The sequence below is a fragment of the Cordyceps javanica genome, chromosome 6, assembly GCF_051103115.1.
Source record: "Cordyceps javanica chromosome 6, complete sequence".
NCBI lineage: Eukaryota > Fungi > Ascomycota > Sordariomycetes > Hypocreales > Cordycipitaceae > Cordyceps > Cordyceps javanica.
Window position 1 is genome coordinate 3153701 of NC_139300.1, and position 20061 is coordinate 3173761.

The following is a 20061-nucleotide window of genomic DNA, read 5'->3' on the forward strand; positions in this document are numbered from 1 at the left end:
GTATGGCCAAAGTGGGTTGAAAAGCTTGGTTTGGGCTTGCGGAGAAAGAGAGGCTTGGGCGACTCGGCAGACGCAGAGAGAGAGAGAGGGTGGCGATTGCGCGCAGGCCGCAATGGCAGGTGGCAATGCGCGATGAAATGAGGCTGTTGGGCGATGGATGGGACTGAATAGAAAGACTGCTGGCTAGCGCAGATGAAGCAAGAGGCGTTGGGTAGAGTAAAAGGGTCTAAAAGAAGGGTGGCACAGCAGCTGTCGAGGCCGTTTCGCAGATGGGAGGCGAGAAAAGTAAATTGGCTGCAGCCTTGTTGCTGTGCATGAAAGCCGGGGGTGGTTATGTAAGCAGCTGCCTTGGGCCTGGCAACCTGGGTAGAAGCCAGCTTCGACATGTTCTTACGCATTGTTGAATATTTTGGGGGATCCAAAGCCAATGAGATTAACTATTTGGAGTTTTTTTGGTTGTTTTATAGATTTGGTGTATCGTGAGTGGATGTGTGGTGAATGTTGATGTAGTATTGAAGCGAACCCTGTGTTGTATTGTCTCGGTGCGCGCCAGAACGCGGCCGTACAGCATAGACGAGGCAACCAGCGGCATTAGCATTACGCCAGCCACGGAATCAAGTACAATGACATGCTCAGTAATGTGGATAAAAATAGGAGGAAAAAAAGACCTGACAGAGCCAAAGAAGCAAAAAGAAGAAAGGAAAAAAAGGAAAAAAGGAAAAAAGAAAAAAAGAGCAAAAGAGCAGTTACCCCGGCTGCTATGCTTGACATGACACAGGGATAGCGCTTCACTACCTACTGACTAAGTACCTACCTTAGGTACCGAGTACTGAGTAAACATTCAGAAACCCGCAGAGCCCCGGCTATTTTCAGATATAATCTACTCTTTCAACAACCTCAACCTTTTACCCGCGTACATCTGGCGGCATCGTCTACTTACCCCGACGCCCGATTAGCGAGCAGGCTAGCCGCCTTATAATAATTAACCACGTTAACCTAAACCACTAGGTTAGTGTCACCGGTTGTCGGAACCTTGGGGGCTGGTTGGCTGAATTCGTCTCCACCATGGCGTTTGACATGCGACACAGCTTGGATCGTTGGGGGAGCCGTTCGTTTTTCCTTCTTTGCATGAACATGCCACTTCCTACTTCAGCCCTCTTTTGATTTCTCTTTTGTCAGCAAGCGCCACATACATTGCATTCTCCGCCAGCAACCTCATCCACTTCGACTGTACCACCATCCCTCTTTCCTGCGTGTGTTTGCCCCAGAACTGTGACTCCATCTCGAACCACACACTTGACCCAAACCCGCTGTCGTCGCTCGCCATTGCTGCCCAACATGGCCAAACCGAGACTCATCATCCTCATCCGCCACGCCCAATCCGAAGGAAACAGTACGTAGACCACCCCCTGCTCCGAGCCTCCCTCTCATATCTGATAGTCATCACTCGCTGACACACTGGTCCCTCCCCCGCGCCACAGAAAACAGAGACATTCACCAAGCCGTTCCGGACCACCGCGTCAAGCTCACCGCCGATGGCTGGAACCAGGCCTACGACGCCGGACGCCGCCTGCGCGCGCTTCTCCGTCCCGACGACAAGATTCACTTCTTCACGTCGCCCTACCGCCGCACGCGCGACACCACCGAGGGCATCCTGACGACCCTCACCTCCGACGACGCCGACCAGGGGCCCTCGCCCTTTCGCCGCGCCAACATCAAGGTCTACGAGGAGCCGCGCCTGCGCGAGCAGGACTTTGGCAACTTCCAGCCCTGCAGCGCCGAGATGGAGCGCATGTGGCAGGAGCGCGCCGACTACGGCCACTTCTTCTACCGCATCCCCAACGGCGAGAGCGCCGCCGACGCCTACGACCGCGTCAGCGGCTTCAACGAGAGCCTCTGGCGCCAGTTTGGCGAGGACGACTTTGCCAGCGTCTGCGTCCTCGTCACCCACGGCCTCATGTCCCGCGTCTTCCTCATGAAGTGGTACCACTTCACCGTCGAGTACTTTGAGGACCTCCGCAACATTGACCACTGCGAGTTTCTCGTCATGCGCCGCCAGGACAATGGCAAGTACAACCTCGAGACCAAGCTACGCACCTGGTCCGAGCTGAAGCGCGAGCGCGCCGCCTTGAAGGACAAGGAAAAAGAAAAGGAAAAGGGTGGCAAGAGCGGGACCGACGGTAGCGGCGGCACGGGCACGGGCACCGGCGGCAGTGCCAGCGCCAGCGTCGCCAAAGACGAGGTCAAACTCCAGCGCAACAAGACCTTTGTCGTCACGCGCCGATGGGGCGGCTGTCCGGACGGCTGCAACCACACGAGCAAGTACCTCAAAAGGCAGGACCTCGAATCCCTGCGCCAAAAAGACATTGAGCAGGCCGCCCAGTCCTCACACAAATCTGCCAACGCGCACCACCATCACCACCATCACCACCGCCATCGCCCACGTCCGGCCATCAGCTCCGACGACGACGGCTCCGACGACGACACGCACAACAGCAGCACCGCCACCCCGTCTACTACTGTCACCACCACTACTGCCAGCCCAGAGAGGAAGAAGCAGCCCGTCGCGGAGGCCACACGCGCCGCTGTCGCCACCGGCTCCACAACCAAGCCTACAATACTCGGCCCCGATAACGCCAACGACATTGACGACGACGGTGCAGCCTCGTCCTCTCCGCACACCGCCCTCAAGTCGCCGCAGTTTATGCATCTCGGGCGCGATTTTGGCGGCAGCTACTCGGGCCACCCGTCTGTCGCCGACTCGGACTCGGACAAGCACGATGCCGATGACGACAGCGAGGCCGCCGGCCGTGGTGTCCACTCCAGCCAACACCGCCGCCGTCACAACCACCACCAACACCACCAGCGCCGCAGCAGCCTCCTCAACTCTATCGAGTCGCGCCTCCTGCAGGCCGCCACCACGACCACGACCACAACCAAAGCCACAGCCACCGTCCACGGTCATCACGTACGGCAATCCTCCGCCGGCAGCAGTCTCGCCAGCCCGGGGATCGGTCCGTTTGCCAATAGGCTCGGCGACGCGCCGCCGCCCAGCGACTCGGAGGCGGGCCGCGACGGCGGTGGTGCCAAGACGCCGCCACCAGACGCAGACGACGACGACGATGAGGAGGATGATGATGATGACCACCATCATCACCACCACCACCACCACCACCATCATGAGGGTAGCGACTTGGCGGCCAGCGTAGACGACCTCGAGGCCGAGGAGAAGGCGTCCAAGAGCATACAGGGAAGTGTGTACTAGAATGAAATGACAGGCCGAAGATGAAGGACATGAAAAAAGAAGCATGGAAATGATTGGACACGGATGTGAGATTTCTTCCCCTGCATGCATACATGAATTCAGCAGAGCAAAGCCAGAAACCGAGGCCAAAAAAAAAAGAAAGGCAGGAAAGAGTTGAAAAAAAAAAAACGATTGGCACGAATGAATGAATGTCCCATGTATTTGGTTGTGTTTTTTTTTGGCATCTTTTACAACAAGGTTTCATTGAACAAGGCGCACACACATGGTTGAGAGGTAACTTGATACCTACTTACTCAATCGCTAGCATCTTTATTCTACTTTTAGTCTTCTAGTAGCAGTATCAAAGGGATCAATCTACTTTGCGCATCACAAGAAAGAAACGCTCCAGTTGTAAAAAAGAGCACACAAAACGTGTAACAGTGGTATTTTGTTTCTAAGAGAGAGAAAAGGGGAAAAAAGGAAAAAGAAAAAAGCACACCAAATCTATAAAAGTACATTTCATCCACAACCCCAACCCATTCCCCCATCCATCCATCCCTGATAACTACTTGTCAGACCACATCACTTCATCATCCGTTCCATTTCATTCCCCTCCAGGGCCTTTACATCTGGTCTTGATTTTTTGGTGTTGGTCTTGGTGGTGCCATAATTTTCTCCTCGCAAAGGCCATGCTGTGTAGCAAAAGAAGAAAAAGAAAAACAGAAAAAAAAAAAAACAAAGCAGAAAGAAGAATAAAAAGAAAAAAAGATGAAATAAAAACATCATCGCAGTTGTTCTGCGCAGTGGTGCAGGAACAAGGATATCGGATATCAAATCAAACAAAACAAAACTCCCAATAGTCGCCCTGTTTTCGATTTTGTGTATGCCGCACAGTCTCTTGTGTGTCCTTGCTGCCCTTCTCCCTCTCCCTCTATATATATACATGTACATTTCCATTTCGTCGACTGTCTAGGAGAAATATTTCACCATGGCCTTGCTAAGGCTAATGAAGTCGACAGGCTTCGTCACGTAGTCGCTGAAGCCGGCCGCCGTGCACTTGTCAAAGACGACCGACATGACGTTTGCCGACAGCGCAATCACCGGCAGCCGGTCGAAACCATTTTGGTCCTCCCACGTGCGAATGTCGCGACACGTCTCGTAGCCATCCTTGTGCGGCATCTGAATGTCGCACTGTCCTGTCTGTTAGCACCCGTTGTTTTCCACACGGCTGGCTCGGATACGTACAAGAATCAGCGAGTAATAGTTGTGAGGCTTGTTAAATACAAGCTCTATGCACCCGACACCGTCATCAGCAATCTCCACCTCAACGCCAATCTTTTCCAGATACTTGGTCAGGACCTTTTGGTTGATCTTGTTGTCCTCGACCACCAGTACCTTGTAGCCCTTGTGGCCCATGCGCATCGACATTTCGTTGTAGCTCGCCTTTTGCTTCTCCACAAGCTGCTGCGCGTTCGATCTGTTCCAGTCCGTGCTCAAGTCTCGTCGCTTGTCTGGGTCGAAGATGACGGCAAAGCGTGACGGCTTCACCGGTTTGTATATAAAGGTGACGGAGTTGCTGGCTAGTGTTTGCTCCGTCTTGGTACCGGCAGCCGTCTTCATCACGGCTGTGCGCTGCAGCGAGTCGGACAGAATCACAATGACAGTCTTTTCCACCTTTTGAAACGTCGTCACCTCTTCCAAAAAGGCGAGAATCGCTTCCGCCGAGCCCAGATTGACGACGATGTGGCTAAACGTGACAGGATCGTCGCCGCCGATCAAATTGTGCGCCTCCTCGATGGTGCGAATGGCGGTGATTTCGTGAGGGACGTCCTTGGGCAATGTCATTTCAATGTGTTGGACGGTCGCTTCACGACTGTGGTGCTGCGGGCAGATGATGAGAATCGAGTACACGGGAGGAGGCGCGATTCCAGTTGGTCGCGGGCGCCCGTAATGGTCGGGGGTTGCTGTGCGCCCCGGCGAGTCGCGACCAGATGGAATCTCCAACCTCATCTGGCTCAAGTCATGGCCGCTGGCCTTGGCAGCCTCGCTGAAGCGAGCTAGACCAGGGTTTACCCCGACAAGAGGCCCCGAGGCGAGGGCATTTACAGTGGGCTTGGTAAGGACATTGGTGCGAGGGCTGCCGCTGCGGGCTAGAAGCGCGGCGGCAACACTCTCACCCGGACTCGCGTCGTCGGTGCTGCGACGTTTCAACGTAGCAGAGAGCTGCGGTGATCCCCTGAATCCGCCATCGGACTCTTGGCGCGAAAAGGTTGAGATTGTCGAACCCGGGCTCTGGGGCAGATCAGGCTGGTCGTCGGGCGTCGGCAGGCCAAACCGTGCGGTAAACGTAAACGTTGATCCCTCCCCAGGAACGGCGGTTCCCTCCAGCGTGCCTCCGTGAAGCTCAACAAGCTGCCTGGAAATGACGAGACCCAACCCGCTGCCGCCGTGCTGTCGCGTGCTGCTCCCGTCAATCTGACTGAAAGGCTTGAATATTAATTCTGCCTCCTGTTTGCTGAAGCCGCGTCCAGTGTCGGTGATGGAAAATTCGAGCATGATTTCATGCTCGCCCGTCTGTCCATTCGTCTCTGCGTGGATCTTGCAGCGACTAAAGACCTCGCCCGTGTCGGTAAACTTGATGGCGTTGCCCACAACATTGAGCAGAACCTGTCGAATGCGGATCTTGTCGCCCTTAACCCACAACGGAACATCGGCTTCGACGAGGTAGTTGAGCTCCAGGCCTTTACCAATGGCCATGGTCGACACGAGCTCGTTGACGTCTTCCATGATGGATCGCGCGCGGAACCATTCGAAGTTGAGCTTCATCATACCAGCATCGGCCTTGGACAAATCAAGAATGTCATTAATAATCATGATAAGACTGTTGGCGCTGGTCTGTATGGTGGTGGTGTAATCACGCTGCTCCTCGTCCAGTGTGGTGTCTTGCAAGAAGCTGGCCATGCCCGAGATGCCGATGAGGGGGGTTCGGATTTCGTGGGACATGTTGCTGAGGAATCTGCCTTTGGATTCCATGGCTTCTTTGAGCTTGGCCTCGAGGAGCTTGTGATCGTTAATGTCTGTCGCCGATCCAAAGTAGGAGCTCGCGCCACGGCCAAAATCAATCGTGTCAATCTCGACGCAGCGGATGAGGTGCCAGCGGTAGTCGCCATTCTTGGATCGCAGTCGCAGTTCTGTGGTGTACGAGACCCTGCCATTGGTGTCGGTGCCAATTCGAACGATGCCCTTTTTTGCGAGCTCGGCCAGGTCTGCCGTTGGCATCTCGTAGGTAGAGCTTGTGACTGTGCTCCTGTGCCCGAACCGGACGGACCTCGAGCCAGAGTCGCTTCCTTTTCGAGCACTTCGATGCAGGTTGCTTGCTTCAGAGGGGGGCCTAGTGATGGGGATGCGACACTTTGCCAAGTCCTCGGGATGTACAAAGTCCATAAAACCCAGGCCGAGAGCATCCTCGAAGCTCTGGCCAGTGTATGAGAGCCACTGCTCGTTGGCAAAGGTGACGCCATCGTCTTCCGTCGCCGTGAAGATGATTTGAGGGATCAGGTTTGCTAGCAACCTGTGTTTGGCCTCGGAAGCTTCAATCTCCTCCTGGCGTGCAGCCTTGAGCTCGGCAATGTGCTGGTCATGAATGTCCATGTAGGAGCCGAGGAACTGCATGATGACACCTCTCTTGTCCTTGGAGGCGACGGCGCGGGCATAGAACCAGCGGTAGGCGCCGTCAAAACGCTTGATTCGCACAGTCCGAGAGAACTGGTCGCCCGTCCGGAGGGAGTGTCCCCAGTCCTTGAGGTATTCGTCACGGTCATCCGGATGAAGGCTCTTCCAAGGGTCGGCGGCCAGATCATTGACAGTCTGCCCACGGTACGACAGATAGCGGCTGTTGACCCAGACAATTTCACCAGTCTGCGGCAAGGACACAAAAACGTGCGCAGGCAAGGAGTCGAGAATGAGGCTCTTGAGTCTGTCCGACGGCGGCGGCATGTCACCCGCCGTCGTGGAGATGATGGACATGCTGCGGGATGCGCCCGAGGCAAGCGGAGTAAGCGGCGGTCGACTGATGAGGCTCGAGCTGGGCGGCAAGGATTGGAATGTAGAAGCAAAATCGGCGCCATAGCTGTGAAGCATGGTGTGCGGGTGGCGCTGGTTGTGATGCTGTGACACGTGTTTCTCCGTTTCGATCTTGTCCTCGAGACTTGAGGACATGGGCGCTTCGCCAAGCTCAAATAGCAGCTCGCTACTGCTTGCTGAACGCGATTTTCTATGTTGCAGTGCGATGCCCTCCGCAGACCTATCAAGGGCAGCATCCTGGCCATCCACGGCACCGTGCAGGCCGCTGCTGTTGGTAAGCCGCGAGGATCTCTTGTCAGCCGGAGAAAGCTCCGCTGAGCTGGATCTGGCCTTGTGCAGGGCCTGCGTAGCTGCCTCTTGCCTGCCAGGCACTGTCGACTTGCTGTTAAAGTAGCTGTCTCCGCCTGCGAGGGCCGCCGGGCTGGGAATGGGCTGACGCTTCCAGCCCGGTGTGCCGATGGGGGAGCCGGTTGCACTCTTTGAAACAGCAGAGTAGTCGCTGGGGCTGGTTATACTGCCGGCGGATGATCGTAGTTGCATCATGTCGGCTGCGGCCAGCGCAGCAGTGCTCTCGTAGGATCGCCCGTAGGGTGCAACGGCGCCAAAGCCCGTGGTGGGAGGGCGTCGTCGTTGGATGCCTGCGAGCTCCGTCTCCAGGTTGGTGTAGTGGCGCGCTAGCGAGAACGAGGTGGCCATGTGAGGCGAGAGGTGCTCTAGAGATTTGCGCAAATTGGGGGGGTAAGGGGTCACGGTACTCAATATGGAAAGGATGGCTATAGGGGCGGGCTTATTCCGTTTGAAGTCGCCAGCACGAGAAGGAGGGCTGTCGGGCTTTTGGCCTTGCAGTCTCTGTTCCATGCTGGTCGCATCGAGTTTGAAGGGTCGGGTTTGCCTTGACTGAAGAACATGAGTAAGGGGAATATGAATCACAGTCCATGAGTTGTCTAGGCCAATGGCTTGGGGTGGCCGCATGTCGCTATAATCGGCAGCACCGGCCGCCGGGTCGAAGGAGCCCTCGTCAACGGTAGCCTCGGCAAAGAAGGGATTCTCGGCCGTGTCGGAGCGGACCGCGGGCGAGGGGGCAGGCGACTGTGCCCAGGGAGATGCGGCAATCTGCTCGTATTCTTCATATCTGGGAGTGAGGGGTTGCGTTTGCTGGTCATGGCGGCCGCAGTCGTCCGAGGCAGGTTGTTGCTTGCCCTTGGCGGAGGGCTTGGTCGAGGCCGTAGGTAGTATGGAGGAAAGTGTTGTCAATGATTCGGACGACTGTATTCTAGTCTTTTTGAGTGTATCGGCAGAAGCCATCCTACCGGCATCGTCCTTTTGATCATGGGAAGGGAGATACGGGTAAGACCTCGTCAGAGTAACAGCGGCACCACGCTCGAGGACTCTGACAACGCCAGCATGGTCAAGGAGCGGATCGGCCTCGAAGTCGAGGGCTTGGAGAACAGAGTGGACTCTGCCCTGGCCCTCGTAGCGTGCGAGAAATGGAATTTCCCAGCTGGGGATGGCAGGGTCGTCTTGGGCTTGCGCGTCGTGTTCTTGAAGTTTGGACTTGTCGAGGCGAGTACCTGGGCGTAAGCCGGTCGAGGGAAGCGGCGCCGAGGTTTTACTTCGGGATAAATGGTTGGGTCGGCGCGGTGCTGCTGCTGAGGGGTCTTTCTTGTCTTCGTAACTTGTAAAAGAGTGGCGACTGGCGAGGCCAGGGCGGAGCGGTGCTGGCTCTCCTGGAGATGTGAGGTCCTCGAGCGAGGGTAGGGCATCCATGGCATCGGCGTTGCTGCTCTGGACGCCACTACTGCCTTTGGCCATGTAACCAACACTGAGGTGATCTTCCTGGCGCTCATTGTAGGTGGCTTTTTGGCCCCACGGGACGTTTTCTAAATCTGCAGCATCAGCAGGCACAGACAGGGTGACGCGCTCAGCCTGGAAGACATCTCTCATAATCTGGACGACGGTGTTCCACCAAGCGTCCAGGCCTGGTTCGGAGGAGAGGAGCAAGGAGAGGTTGTAGATGTCGGGACTGGGGTAGTCATAGTTATCGGCCATGGGAGTGCCGGCGGGGTTGAAGGAGAAGGTGGAGGCGGGGGTTGAGGACTCGGAGAGAACGCGGTCGAAAACGGTTCTGGGTTCGGGCTGAGGCGGTATGGCAATGTTCATGCGAGTGGCGGGGTTGGCCAAGCTGGCAAAGGGATGAGGGCCGGGGCCAAAGGCGCCAGGTGTAGAGGCCATCCTGGGAAACGGATAGGAAGGAGTACGAGCAAAGAGGGCAGGCGTCATGGCACCGCGGACGGTATTGCCAGATTCGGTAGACGAGGTGTTGAGGTTGGAGGAGATCCAGGGCGGCGAGGGCGGCGAGGGCGTGGTTTCTTCCTGTATGGGCACGACGCGGATCTTGTCGACGACGGGGGTGGTGGCGGGCAGCAAGCCTCTAGCCTGGAGCTCGCGGCGCTCGAGGTCGCGAGCCAGCTTTTCTCGGTATTCGTTGAGCTGGAGCTGAGGCGGGGAGATGGATGCGGCCAAGGGAGGAGCGTCGAGGGCGACGTCGCCGTCGAGGGCACCGTCGGTGGTGTCAGCGACGGCAACGGTGTCGTCGGGGTCGTCGGGGGCGGCTGGATCGGGGTGGCGTGCGTCACAGGCGTTGATGGCCATGGCGCGGGCTGCAGCCTCGGTGGCAGCCGAGAGCGGGTAGCTGGAACGTCGAGAAGCCATGACGGTCGGATTGGGGCCATGCGCGGGGGCACTCGGGGCACCTTCAACACTCATTTGTCCATGTCTCGACAGGCTGGTTGGCAGCTCCGGGGGTGTGAGATTGGTGGCAAGGACAAAGGGCTGGCTGGGTTGGGTTATGCGGCTAATGTCTTGGACGCAGATGATGTCAGAGGGTTGTTTTGGACGGGCGGTGTCGAGGAGGCAGGGCCGGGGCGGAGGGCCAACGAGTCAAAATGACGTCGGGGTGGTGGCAAGGAGCGGCAGCTGGCGAGCGGTGTTGGAAGAAGCGGCGGGAAGAAGAGAATTGGTCGAGAGCTTGTTGGCGAGGTAAGCGAGCTTTGGTCGGAAGAGCGAGTTGGCGAGTTGGCGAGTTGGCGAGTTGCAGAGTTGCAGTGGTGCAACGGTCAAGCAGGTGCCAGTTAGCGTTTGCAGAAGAAGGCGTGGTGGCTGCTGCTTGGCGTTTTGCTAGTCGAGGGAGCTTTGCAGCAGCGGCGCGTGGCGAGATTCCCAAGCAGCAACAGCGGCGGCGACGGGCGGCGGCGGCGCGCTGGAGCAGATGAGGGTGATTGATGGGAGGGGGGCAGGTCGAGGTATGTGCGAGCGGCTCAGCTTAATATCGAGGGCGTTTAGTTAGGACCAGAGATGGGTGGAGCGAATGGTGATGGGCTACTTTGTAGTACGAGGTCCGATGGATGGAAGAATTGGAAAGGGACAAGAAACGTACTAAGAGTGGTGGTGGTGGTGGTGGTAACAGTAGCAAGTAGCCGCATCAACTACTAACTAGTAGCAGTAGTAGTTACAGTATGACGAGCGAGGAGGGCTTTTTTTCTGGGGGGGGAGAGAAAGAGTAGCAAGTTCAAACGGCGGCCAAGGTTTGGAGCGGCTGGTGGTGGTTGGAGTGGAGCTGAGTGAGATGGGGGTGTGTAAGAGAGAGAGAGAGAGAGAGAGGCGCGGTAAGTGAGTGAGTGGATGAGCGAGTGAGTGAGGGTGAGAGGGAGTGAGAGTGAGAAAGAGAGGCGGAAGATAGTGCAAGAAAGCAAGACGAGGAATAGCAAGCACCAGCACCAGCACCACCGCAGAGAAAACAGCAGGTCAAGACGACGACAGAGGGCGAGCGAGGAGAATATGGTGGAGGGATGCCAGCCAACTAACTAAGTAGTTACTTGACGAGCTAACTAGTCGATGGGGTCGTGGATTGTGTGGATGGTGGATGGTAAAACGGGCCCAGGAAGGCAAGTAATATAGTTAGCCTTGGGCGAAGCTTGATTTCTGGTAGCGGAATAGCCCGGACTGGGGTTGCAGATGGGAAAAATAGTCGTGCCGCTAATGAAGAGATGCCACAAAAAATAAGATGATTAAAAAAGGTCCAGTCGAGGAGAGAGAGGCATTGGTTGGGGGGAAGGAAAAAGAGAGAGGAAGAGAAAAAGGAAGAGAGAGAGAGAGAGTGTGAGTGAGTGAGTGAGAGGGATGAAGCAGGTAGCCCAAGGCAAGGATACCACTGCAAAATGTACTCGGTATGGTACCCAACTATAACATGCCTGCAAGAGCCCCGTACGTGGTTTTTTTATTTTTTCTTCCTCATTATACCTATGCAAAATGAATACATGCCTGCTATCCGTACCTACTGGTACTAGGTCGACAACGGCAGCTAGGTACTAAAGTAATGAGGTCTCCTTTCTACCTCTCAATCCAGTGTCCTGAATTTATCCCGTCAACACAAGTCTCGGTCTCTATGCTTTTTTTCTTTCTCCTCTTCTTTTTTTCAAATTTCATAGAAACTCTGTTTGTATCCTGTTCCCCCCCAGAAACTTTTTCTTCTTTTTTTTTTGACACTTGTTCCCTTTTTCCTTCTTGTGACCCCCTGCAAGCCACAAGAGTGGCACCGGGTGGGGGTTGAAACTAACGGTGGAATTTTTTAGCTTGGGAGCTGCCGAGCTCGTGCCCATGACGTATGTCACCCCTTCTTTTTTTTTTTTTTCTTCCTTCTACGTACGGATATTCATCAGTACTCATGGTGTATGTGTGTTGTTATTATTATCTTGAGTCGGTTCCGGCAGTGTGGCTGCGACATGTGCTCCGCTTCAGCCACACACTGCGGACAATACGGAGTATCTTGCGTAATAAACTGATCCGTACCTTGACCCAAGATATTATTCAAGAATCAATGGTGACTACCTGCAGTACTGGGTATGCACTTGCTTGGCTACCTACCTACTTGGAAAACGCCTTTTTTTTAACGACGCAATGCTGCAGCATCGACGCCACAAGGAGAAAAAAAAAAGCCTTCGTGTCCCAAACGGCCGCTAGCAATACCGACTCAACAACCTGCATGACCTCTTGCCGGGTATTTGTCCCCGTCTTTTGATCAGCCCATGACCTTCATCAGTGTCTCCTATCCCTACCTCGCCTAGATGACCTCATAGTCCGGCATCTATACCTACTAGTTAATGAGCCTACCTACTCTTTCAACTGCATCACTACAGAGCACACAATCCCATTTGATCCGTCGTCTGCCTCCCTTTCTTGCTTCCTATCCACTCCATGGCCATCTTTCTTCAAAGAAATAATCCAAACAAAAATCATTCCTTCCTCTTAACTCCCGTGTCCACACCTTGTCTTGCCCGCCAAGTTACCACCCGCCGCAACTCAACCTAGTCGTTTTCGGTTCCGGCCCAGGTACTCGGTAGTAGCTTTTACATCATCTGATACACACTCTCGTTGCGGCTTCCGCCACTTTGTTCGTCTTTCCCTCTTTTCCATTTTCTTTACCATTAATGACTTTTTTTTTCCTTTCCTTTTCTTTTTTCCCCATCATTTATTTCCCATCTTGGTGCTTCAGTAACTCCCTTTCGTAAACACCATCCACCTATACTTTTTTTTGTTTCACCTGACCCGTCGCAACACGAACACAGTCTTGGTATTGCCACTGGTATTCTTTCCGTTCGGTTTACCTGCTTCCTTTCTTCTTCCTCTACTTCTCTTTCGGCTTCTTTTACGGCTTTTCTGTCGTCGTCTTCTCTTTTTTTTTTCTTTTTTTTTTCTATTCTTCATTTTCTATTCATCATTTCCTTTTCTTGCTTCGTCTCAAACAAATGCCCCGACGTCACAACTACAACGTCATCCACCACCGCCCGCCCTCCCTCCTACATACTCTGGAATTCTCATGATCCATCTGTCCCAGGCTGTCGGAGCCACGCATCGGCGTGTGTGCCAAACTTGCCCATCGCCCAGCCGGGGTTGCAGCCCATCCATCAACTCACATAACCACCACTGCCCATCGTCACCCGTCATCATCACCATCACACCACCCACTTCGAAACAGAGCACCGCTCTTTCCATGCAGCTGTGCCTCCCGTGTCTCTCTCTCGGTCTCTCTCTGTTTCTCTCTAATTATGGTAACAAGAATCTGATCCAAAAATCTCCTCACAAATACTACCCATCATCTCCCTGATGCCCAACCAGCGCCACTCTGCGCCCCTCCCTGCCTCTACCCGGGCTGCCGGGGCTTTCCACGGCCCAAGCTTCTGGGTCAGCCATGATACCTCCCCCCCCCCCAAAAAAAAAGTACATTGCCGGTCAGTAGCCGTGCTGTGTCAGAGCATAATAAGTACTTACTCATTGCCTTTTTTGGGGTGTTTTTTTTGACTCCATACATCCCACCGAAATCTGACCACGCAAGCCTTTTCCCAAATAGAATGGCCTTGGCCCAGCCAAGCACCTTTAGATGGCCTGTGCCATGCTGCTAATGACACAGTTCGCTTGCAGGTCTTCCTCCAGGGTTGCTCTGTCCACGTCCTCGCCGTTGTCGGTCTTCTTCCATCACCAATGCGATTCCCAGACAAAAACTGACCCGCCCACGCACACTGAAGCTATTCCCGGGACCGGCCGGCCGGCCACCCACCGCATAACACCTTGCCCGCCTGCCCACTCCCCATCGACTGTAAACGTGGCGCCTGATCCATAACACCAAAAACTTTCCAGTATAAATACTTGCTCCCTACCGAGCACTCCATCACATCACTTGAATCATCCCGAAATGGCAGCTTGAACCGTCCCCTCGAGCCGCCTCGTCATCACAACTCCCGTGACCAAGTACCCGGGCCCGTGACAACGACCCCGAAATGCCGCACTCAAGAAGAGGAAGCAGAAGAAAAATGAGACACTTTACTGTGCGAAACCTGGTAGACCTCCATGCACCCAAGCACCATCGACACAAATGTGAGTCAAAAAAACCGGTCAGGGGGTTGTTTGGCCCAACCACTGCCACGGTATTTCCGCGCTCCACCGCTTCCCAGCCATGCAGTCTCATCATCCTGTTTTCTACCTTGCCCATCAGCCCATCTATATGCCCTGGATGCCTGAGAACCATGGAACAAGCTACCAAGCACGGATACGCTGATCTGATGCTAAGATGATTCTGCGCTTGGCAAAAAAACAAAAAGGTTGATGAGCCACCGACGCATGAACGAGCCCTACCGCTCATCAACCCCCGAAATCCACAACACCACAACACACCACTGGGCTCCAGTCTGGTCCCAGCCTGCCCCTACTGTTGCCCCTGGACAAATTGACCAGGAACATAGGTCGAATGTTTTGTTTTTTGCTCTATTTTTGGAATTTATCTATTCATTGCCAAGAAAAAACGCGGCAAGTAACCACTCCAGCAAAGACGCAGGTTTACCATTATCACTATTAGATATAGATATATAATATCCTTCTTTTTGAGTATATTGCACTGCATTAATCTATAACTACCACCAAGTAAGTAGATGCAGGCCCCAAACCCAAATACTACAGTAGCCCTGCCCCCCTCCCCTCTCTCCCCAGTTATACCATGGCGTCGGTGTGGCGTCGCCGCCGCCAGTCGTAACACCTCGTCCGGCCCCCGTCCGAGACCCCCGTACGGATACATTCTTTCGCCTTTCTAGCTGCCTTCCTTTGGGAGAAGGGGAGGGGCGGGGCCTTTGAATATTATTTTTTTGTTTTTTTTTTTTTTCGGCAAGCTCCTATTTTTGCCAAGCAGCAAATCCGCTTCAAAGTACTCCGTACACGACGGCGACGGGAAAAACCATCCCATGGTAATAACGCGCCCGGGGTTTTGGGGAGCTCCGAAGCTGCTGACCATTCAAGAGTCTAAAATTGAAATGGAAAGGAGAAAATAAAGGGGAGATGGAAAAACATGAAAAAGGACACGATAGAAGAGGGAGGCTTGGGAGAGAAAGCAAGGTGACGTTGTTTAAGAGCATCGTACAAACACACAGCCACAAAATTCGGAATAAAAGTAAAAGAAGAAGAAAAAAAAAAAGAAGAAGAAGAAGAAGAAGAAGGAGAAGAAGAAGGAGAGGATGAAGGGAACAAACGGAAAACAAATTGGCGAGGCATTTCTCGAGTGGCACTGCCGACACTGCCAAGCGTCTGCAACATTTTCTGGTGAGCGTGATCAAGAGCAACCACCCCGCACTCTTATAGTAAGTAGTCTTGTTGAAAAGAATGCACACGGCGAGTTCTTTAAACAACAGCATGTAAGCACGCTATTCCTCCACACTACCCGAATCTCTCGGCCTCGCCAGCGGGCTGCGTCATGTCGATATCGGGTAGTCAGACTACTTACCGCGCCAGCACCGACTTGCAGCCTACCCTATCCCTTTACTATGTGGTCGCTTCATTCATATTACCGGCTTCCGTAGACGCGCCGAGTGATGTTTGGGCTCGTCGTCAATGGCGCATGTTAGCAAAATGAATGTAAGAGGAGCCTGGATTCGCTATTGATCGTCTCGAAACGTGAGAATATCCTAATGCCACCCATGCACTTGTTCAGCATGCGATGCGTGGCCGGACTTTTGTGCACCTCAGTTGGTGCTGCTTTGATGATGATGACGATGATGATGATGATGATGATGATGATGATGATTGTTTTTTGAAATCTATAGTCATTATAACACGCTTAAGAATCAGCATCGAGCTACAAAAACAAAAGCTTCTTCAACAAGCTCTGTAGACATTGTCTCGGCGCAGTATCAGGCAGCCATAAACCCCCCATCGTGCCCGCGAAGAACAAAAAGCCACGACAAGGTCTCCCCTTTTTGCTCTTCGCCCACCACAAACGAACTCAATTCCGCGACAAGACATTGCCCGCCAACAATGGACCACACACTCTCTCCCCTGTTTATACCTTGTTGTTGTTCTTCTTCTTGGCCAAGCCCAGCTTGTGAGCGCGTATGCGCGGCAGGACCCCGACGGCGATGAGCGCCATGGGCACGTAAAAGACCCACGGCTCGACCTTGAGCGCGTTGCGGACGAAGCCCGTGCCGGCCGCCGTGCCAAACGTCGCCAGCAGCAGCAGCAGGTTGGCGTAGCCGGCGACGCGGTGCGCCCTCGTCAGCAGCAGCAGCGTCCGGGCACCGCCGCCGTACGGCGCCGTCGCCGGCGCCGCCCACACGGCGAGGCCGACGAGGTGCTGGCCCCAAAGCAGAACCGTCAGCGCGGCCCCGAGGGCGCCGTGCGTGGTGGCAAAGTGGACCGCGCTGCCGCGCTCCTTGTTGAGGTAGATGGCGGCGAAGCCGCCGGTGAAGGCGGCCAGCGAGGCGAGATTGAGCCACGCGTGGACGGCCCGGCCGACTCGGCGCTGCCCGCCCGCCCGCGCCGGCTGCAGCACGAGGATCGACTGCACCACCGCCACCAGACCGAGGACCTGCGCGAGCGGGTGCCACGAGAACAGCGTCAGCGGCCGCGCGAGGACGCGGCCCGACAGCGACAGCGCAAACGTGACGACGGCCGCCTGCGCGATGAAGCCCGTGCCTTGCGATTCACGTGTTAGTCCGCGAAAGTCTTTTGAGGAGGATTTCTTAAATGAATGGGGGGGGGTGACGACAGGCCAGCAAAGGAAGCAAGCCCTACTTGGGATAGTCTTTGGTTGGTCACTACTCACCGTTCCAGAGCTGCGCCACGGAAAAGGCATCGTCTTGTTGTCGCGTCGTGTCCTGGTCGGGCGGCGTCGCCTGGACCTCGGCTGCTGTCTTGAGGCGCTGGCCGGGAGCCTGGCCCTGGAAGAGGGCGGTGCTAGAAGGAGCCATATAAAGCACACGGCCGGCTGGAGGGAAGGAGGGGGGGGGGGGGCAAACACAAAGTCTGAGGTGGTGTCGAGAACGCTGCAGCCTGGAGCGGTTTGGTATCGAGTTGGGCGGCCGGCGCGTATGTGGCCTTTGCTTGAGCGGCTGGTGAGAGCTTCCAACAGGCGACTGCCGGCCGACCAATAAGAGACGCTTGCTTACTACGCATCAGCGGCATCACCACGTTGGGGGCGCCGCCGCAGTGGGCAGTCAACTAACTAGTCCGAACTGTGGAGAGCGAGGACAGGGATGCTATGTACATACCGAGTTGTGTAGATGTAGAACTAATGTGAGAGAGATCAGCAGGTATTTTGAAAACTCAACAACTTGAGTGGCGTGTAATGATTTGAATTGTCAAACTCAAGTTTAAAGAATCACCAATGTACAACTGTCCACAGCTCTAGGAATTCCCAGAAAGTCAAATGCCTTTATTTGGGGACGACGCTAATGCATTCAATAATACATATAAGCGCGACACTTGGCTAGTAGCCAAGTGCCGGAATTGCTCTTTAATAGTCGCCATTTTGAATTTAATGCCGGCTGCTATAGGCAAAGTGCCCAGTACCCTCGGCGTCTGCAGAGCCTCCGGCTCCTCCATGCGTCGGGCCACAAGTGCCTGTACAGCCACCACCGTGATGACCATCATACCCGACTAATTCGGCTGCATTCCTATACCAAAGCCAGTGGTGACGGTGTTGACTCCTGAAATGAACTTGTACACTATAGAGCGGCCTAATAGAAGTCCGGAGAACCTGCCAGATTATGAACTTGGGTATAGATTTCAAGGTAGCGATAAGTATGCTATATAATTAGACAAGGATAGGCTTTCTCTCAAATTATATATCTAGCTATTTGTACCAGAGACTAGAATTAGATATATTTTCTAGGTATCTAGAATATAACAACATTAGATGTTGGGTCGCTGTTCATCTGCTCACCTTGCAATCTCACTGCACCTCTACCTCATTCCAATGAGCTCCGATCGCTGCCATCTTACCGGGAAAAAATACATGTTATGAAAACCCTAGAACAGCTACAAGTCATCGCCAACTCTCCAATGCACCGAGGGCTTTGCCATGCACGGACAGCGGCCGGTGATTACGCGCCGGATTTCCATACCCGCTCCGTTCTTCCTCTCCGCTCTTCTACATCAAATCTGGGAATGCATGATCATTCTCATCGAAGATGGAGGCCAAAAGACAAGCCCTCACATATGATGCCCTAGAAAAGCCTTCGGACTTGGCCAGTCTTCGGCGCGTTCCTAAGATATTCCGCACGCTTCGGGGATTCATTGTCACGGAACATGTACAATGAACGACGCTTCTGAAGATCTCGGACACAAAATCATGGGAAACGAACAATCTAAATACATTGACCGGATCGTCAAGGCCATTGACACCCTTCTAACCATCGCCGTCCCCGCCGATGCGGCACCAGCACCCTATAGAGGCGGCCGCATTAGACATCCACTCTTGAAAGACGGGGAAGCAATCAAGCAATTTGATGATTTAGCATCTCTTCAAGAATATGTCAATTACATCGGTGGCATGCCTCAAATTCCCAGGTTCGTCGCTGATCCACCACGTCCCGAGTGAACTCTTGATAGAAGGCTCTACCTGGTGTATTCGGACATTTACCCCGGCAACTTCATCATTGACGCCAATGGTACTTACTGTCTGCATACCAACTTTGGGCATTTCAAATTTTTACCGCTCTGCTTCCAGAAACCTGCACTCCTCCACGCATATCCGATCTCGACGCGCGCTCGCCGTTTACAGGCGAATGAAGACAGAACTTCCAACCCATAACATGACAGCCATGGAGCGTGCCCACGGAGATCGAAGTTGTGAAGAGTACCGGGCTCAATACTTTGCGATGTGCCCAGGATAATTTTTTTTTCATCCTTGGCGAGAATACCGAAAATACCAGCATCAGTACATTCCACTCGTACTAGCGGGAAGGGTGCTAGACTTGGGCTTGGCTTTGAGGTACATGACCAGCGGCCGAAGGTGATGATGATCGTCACGAGACCTACAACGTGCATGCTGCTACAAAACCAATCCGCGTCTTGATTATCCAACGAGCATTGAAAGGCGCGCTGGCTAAAGGTTCACGGGCGTTGCAATTAGCTACAGTCTTTGCCCTACGAGACCTTGCGACCATATTTCTTTGGAGGCACACCATCTGTATCCATGGGCAAACAGTCAGAACACGGCTGCTGATTGGGAAAAAGTATCGCTTTCGCTCAACATATTGAGCGGGCTTATCCCTACCTAACACGGAGACGACAAGGACACTACTGCAGATCAGCCTCCCGTGAGCATGTCTTGGCACAATTTCCTGATCGTACTGTGTAGAGGTAGAGAGTACCTGCTTAAACTGTGGCCTCTACTCTGTACCCGGTATAGAGTACGGTATGTGTTATGCGCTGCATGGTGGCTGACAGCCCGCCCACCCTAATTCACTCGTTGATGGACGAGTGGAGGCTTTACTTCAGAATACTACTTGCAGTATACATTGCCAATCACGATGTCCATGCCCACGATACATGAAGCCGAACCGTGGAGCGACAAAGTCCCCGAAGACGCAGTAGGGGTGTTGGAGCGCCGGCTTCAGCCCAACATCACAGATTGGACCAAACCTATATATAGATAAAAGAGAAATTCGGGACACCCCGAGTCCATTGCGCCACTCTAGCCTTGTTGTCCTTTCAGCCTTGTCACGGGCAGTGAGGCCGTCACAGCTCGCCTGAATACTTGCTGTTCTGCATGTTTCATTCTCCCTGGGCGCGGTTGTTTGCGCTCGACCTTGGCGCGCCCAAATCGGCCCGAAAACATCACCGGATGCAGGATGCAGGACAGCTGTCAGGTATACTATGATTGTAGCTTTTCGAACGTGGCTTTGAGACACAGC

The 20061-nt window shown here is 54.1% G+C and overlaps 4 protein-coding genes across 4 annotated transcripts; 2 read left to right on the top strand and 2 right to left on the bottom strand.

Annotated features, from left to right (window-relative positions):
• Positions 1–1338: 1338 nt before the first annotated feature.
• On the top strand, positions 1339–3265 carry V2A60_009396 (acid phosphatase DET1; the record flags this gene model as incomplete). Its single annotated transcript, XM_083260662.1, has 2 exons — positions 1339–1393; positions 1482–3265. 2 exons carry the CDS (start codon positions 1339–1341, stop codon positions 3263–3265), a joined length of 1839 nt encoding a protein of 612 aa, XP_083116788.1.
• Positions 3266–4213: 948 nt separating this feature from the next.
• On the bottom strand, positions 4214–10093 carry V2A60_009397 (putative histidine kinase HHK2p; the record flags this gene model as incomplete). Its single annotated transcript, XM_083260663.1, has 2 exons — positions 4214–4435; positions 4490–10093. 2 exons carry the CDS (start codon positions 10091–10093, stop codon positions 4214–4216), a joined length of 5826 nt encoding a protein of 1941 aa, XP_083116789.1.
• Positions 10094–16205: 6112 nt separating this feature from the next.
• V2A60_009398 (eukaryotic cytochrome b561-domain-containing protein) lies at positions 16206–17112 on the bottom strand (the record flags this gene model as incomplete). Its single annotated transcript, XM_083260664.1, has 2 exons — positions 16206–16837; positions 16968–17112. The coding sequence occupies 2 exons, from the start codon at positions 17110–17112 to the stop codon at positions 16206–16208; spliced, it is 777 nt and encodes a 258-aa protein (XP_083116790.1).
• A 1346-nt stretch (positions 17113–18458) lies between these two features.
• Positions 18459–18743, top strand: V2A60_009399 (uncharacterized protein; the record flags this gene model as incomplete). The annotated part of the gene is made up of 1 exon (XM_083260665.1): positions 18459–18743. One exon carries the CDS (start codon positions 18459–18461, stop codon positions 18741–18743), a length of 285 nt encoding a protein of 94 aa, XP_083116791.1.
• Between the last annotated feature and the right edge of the window lie 1318 nt (positions 18744–20061).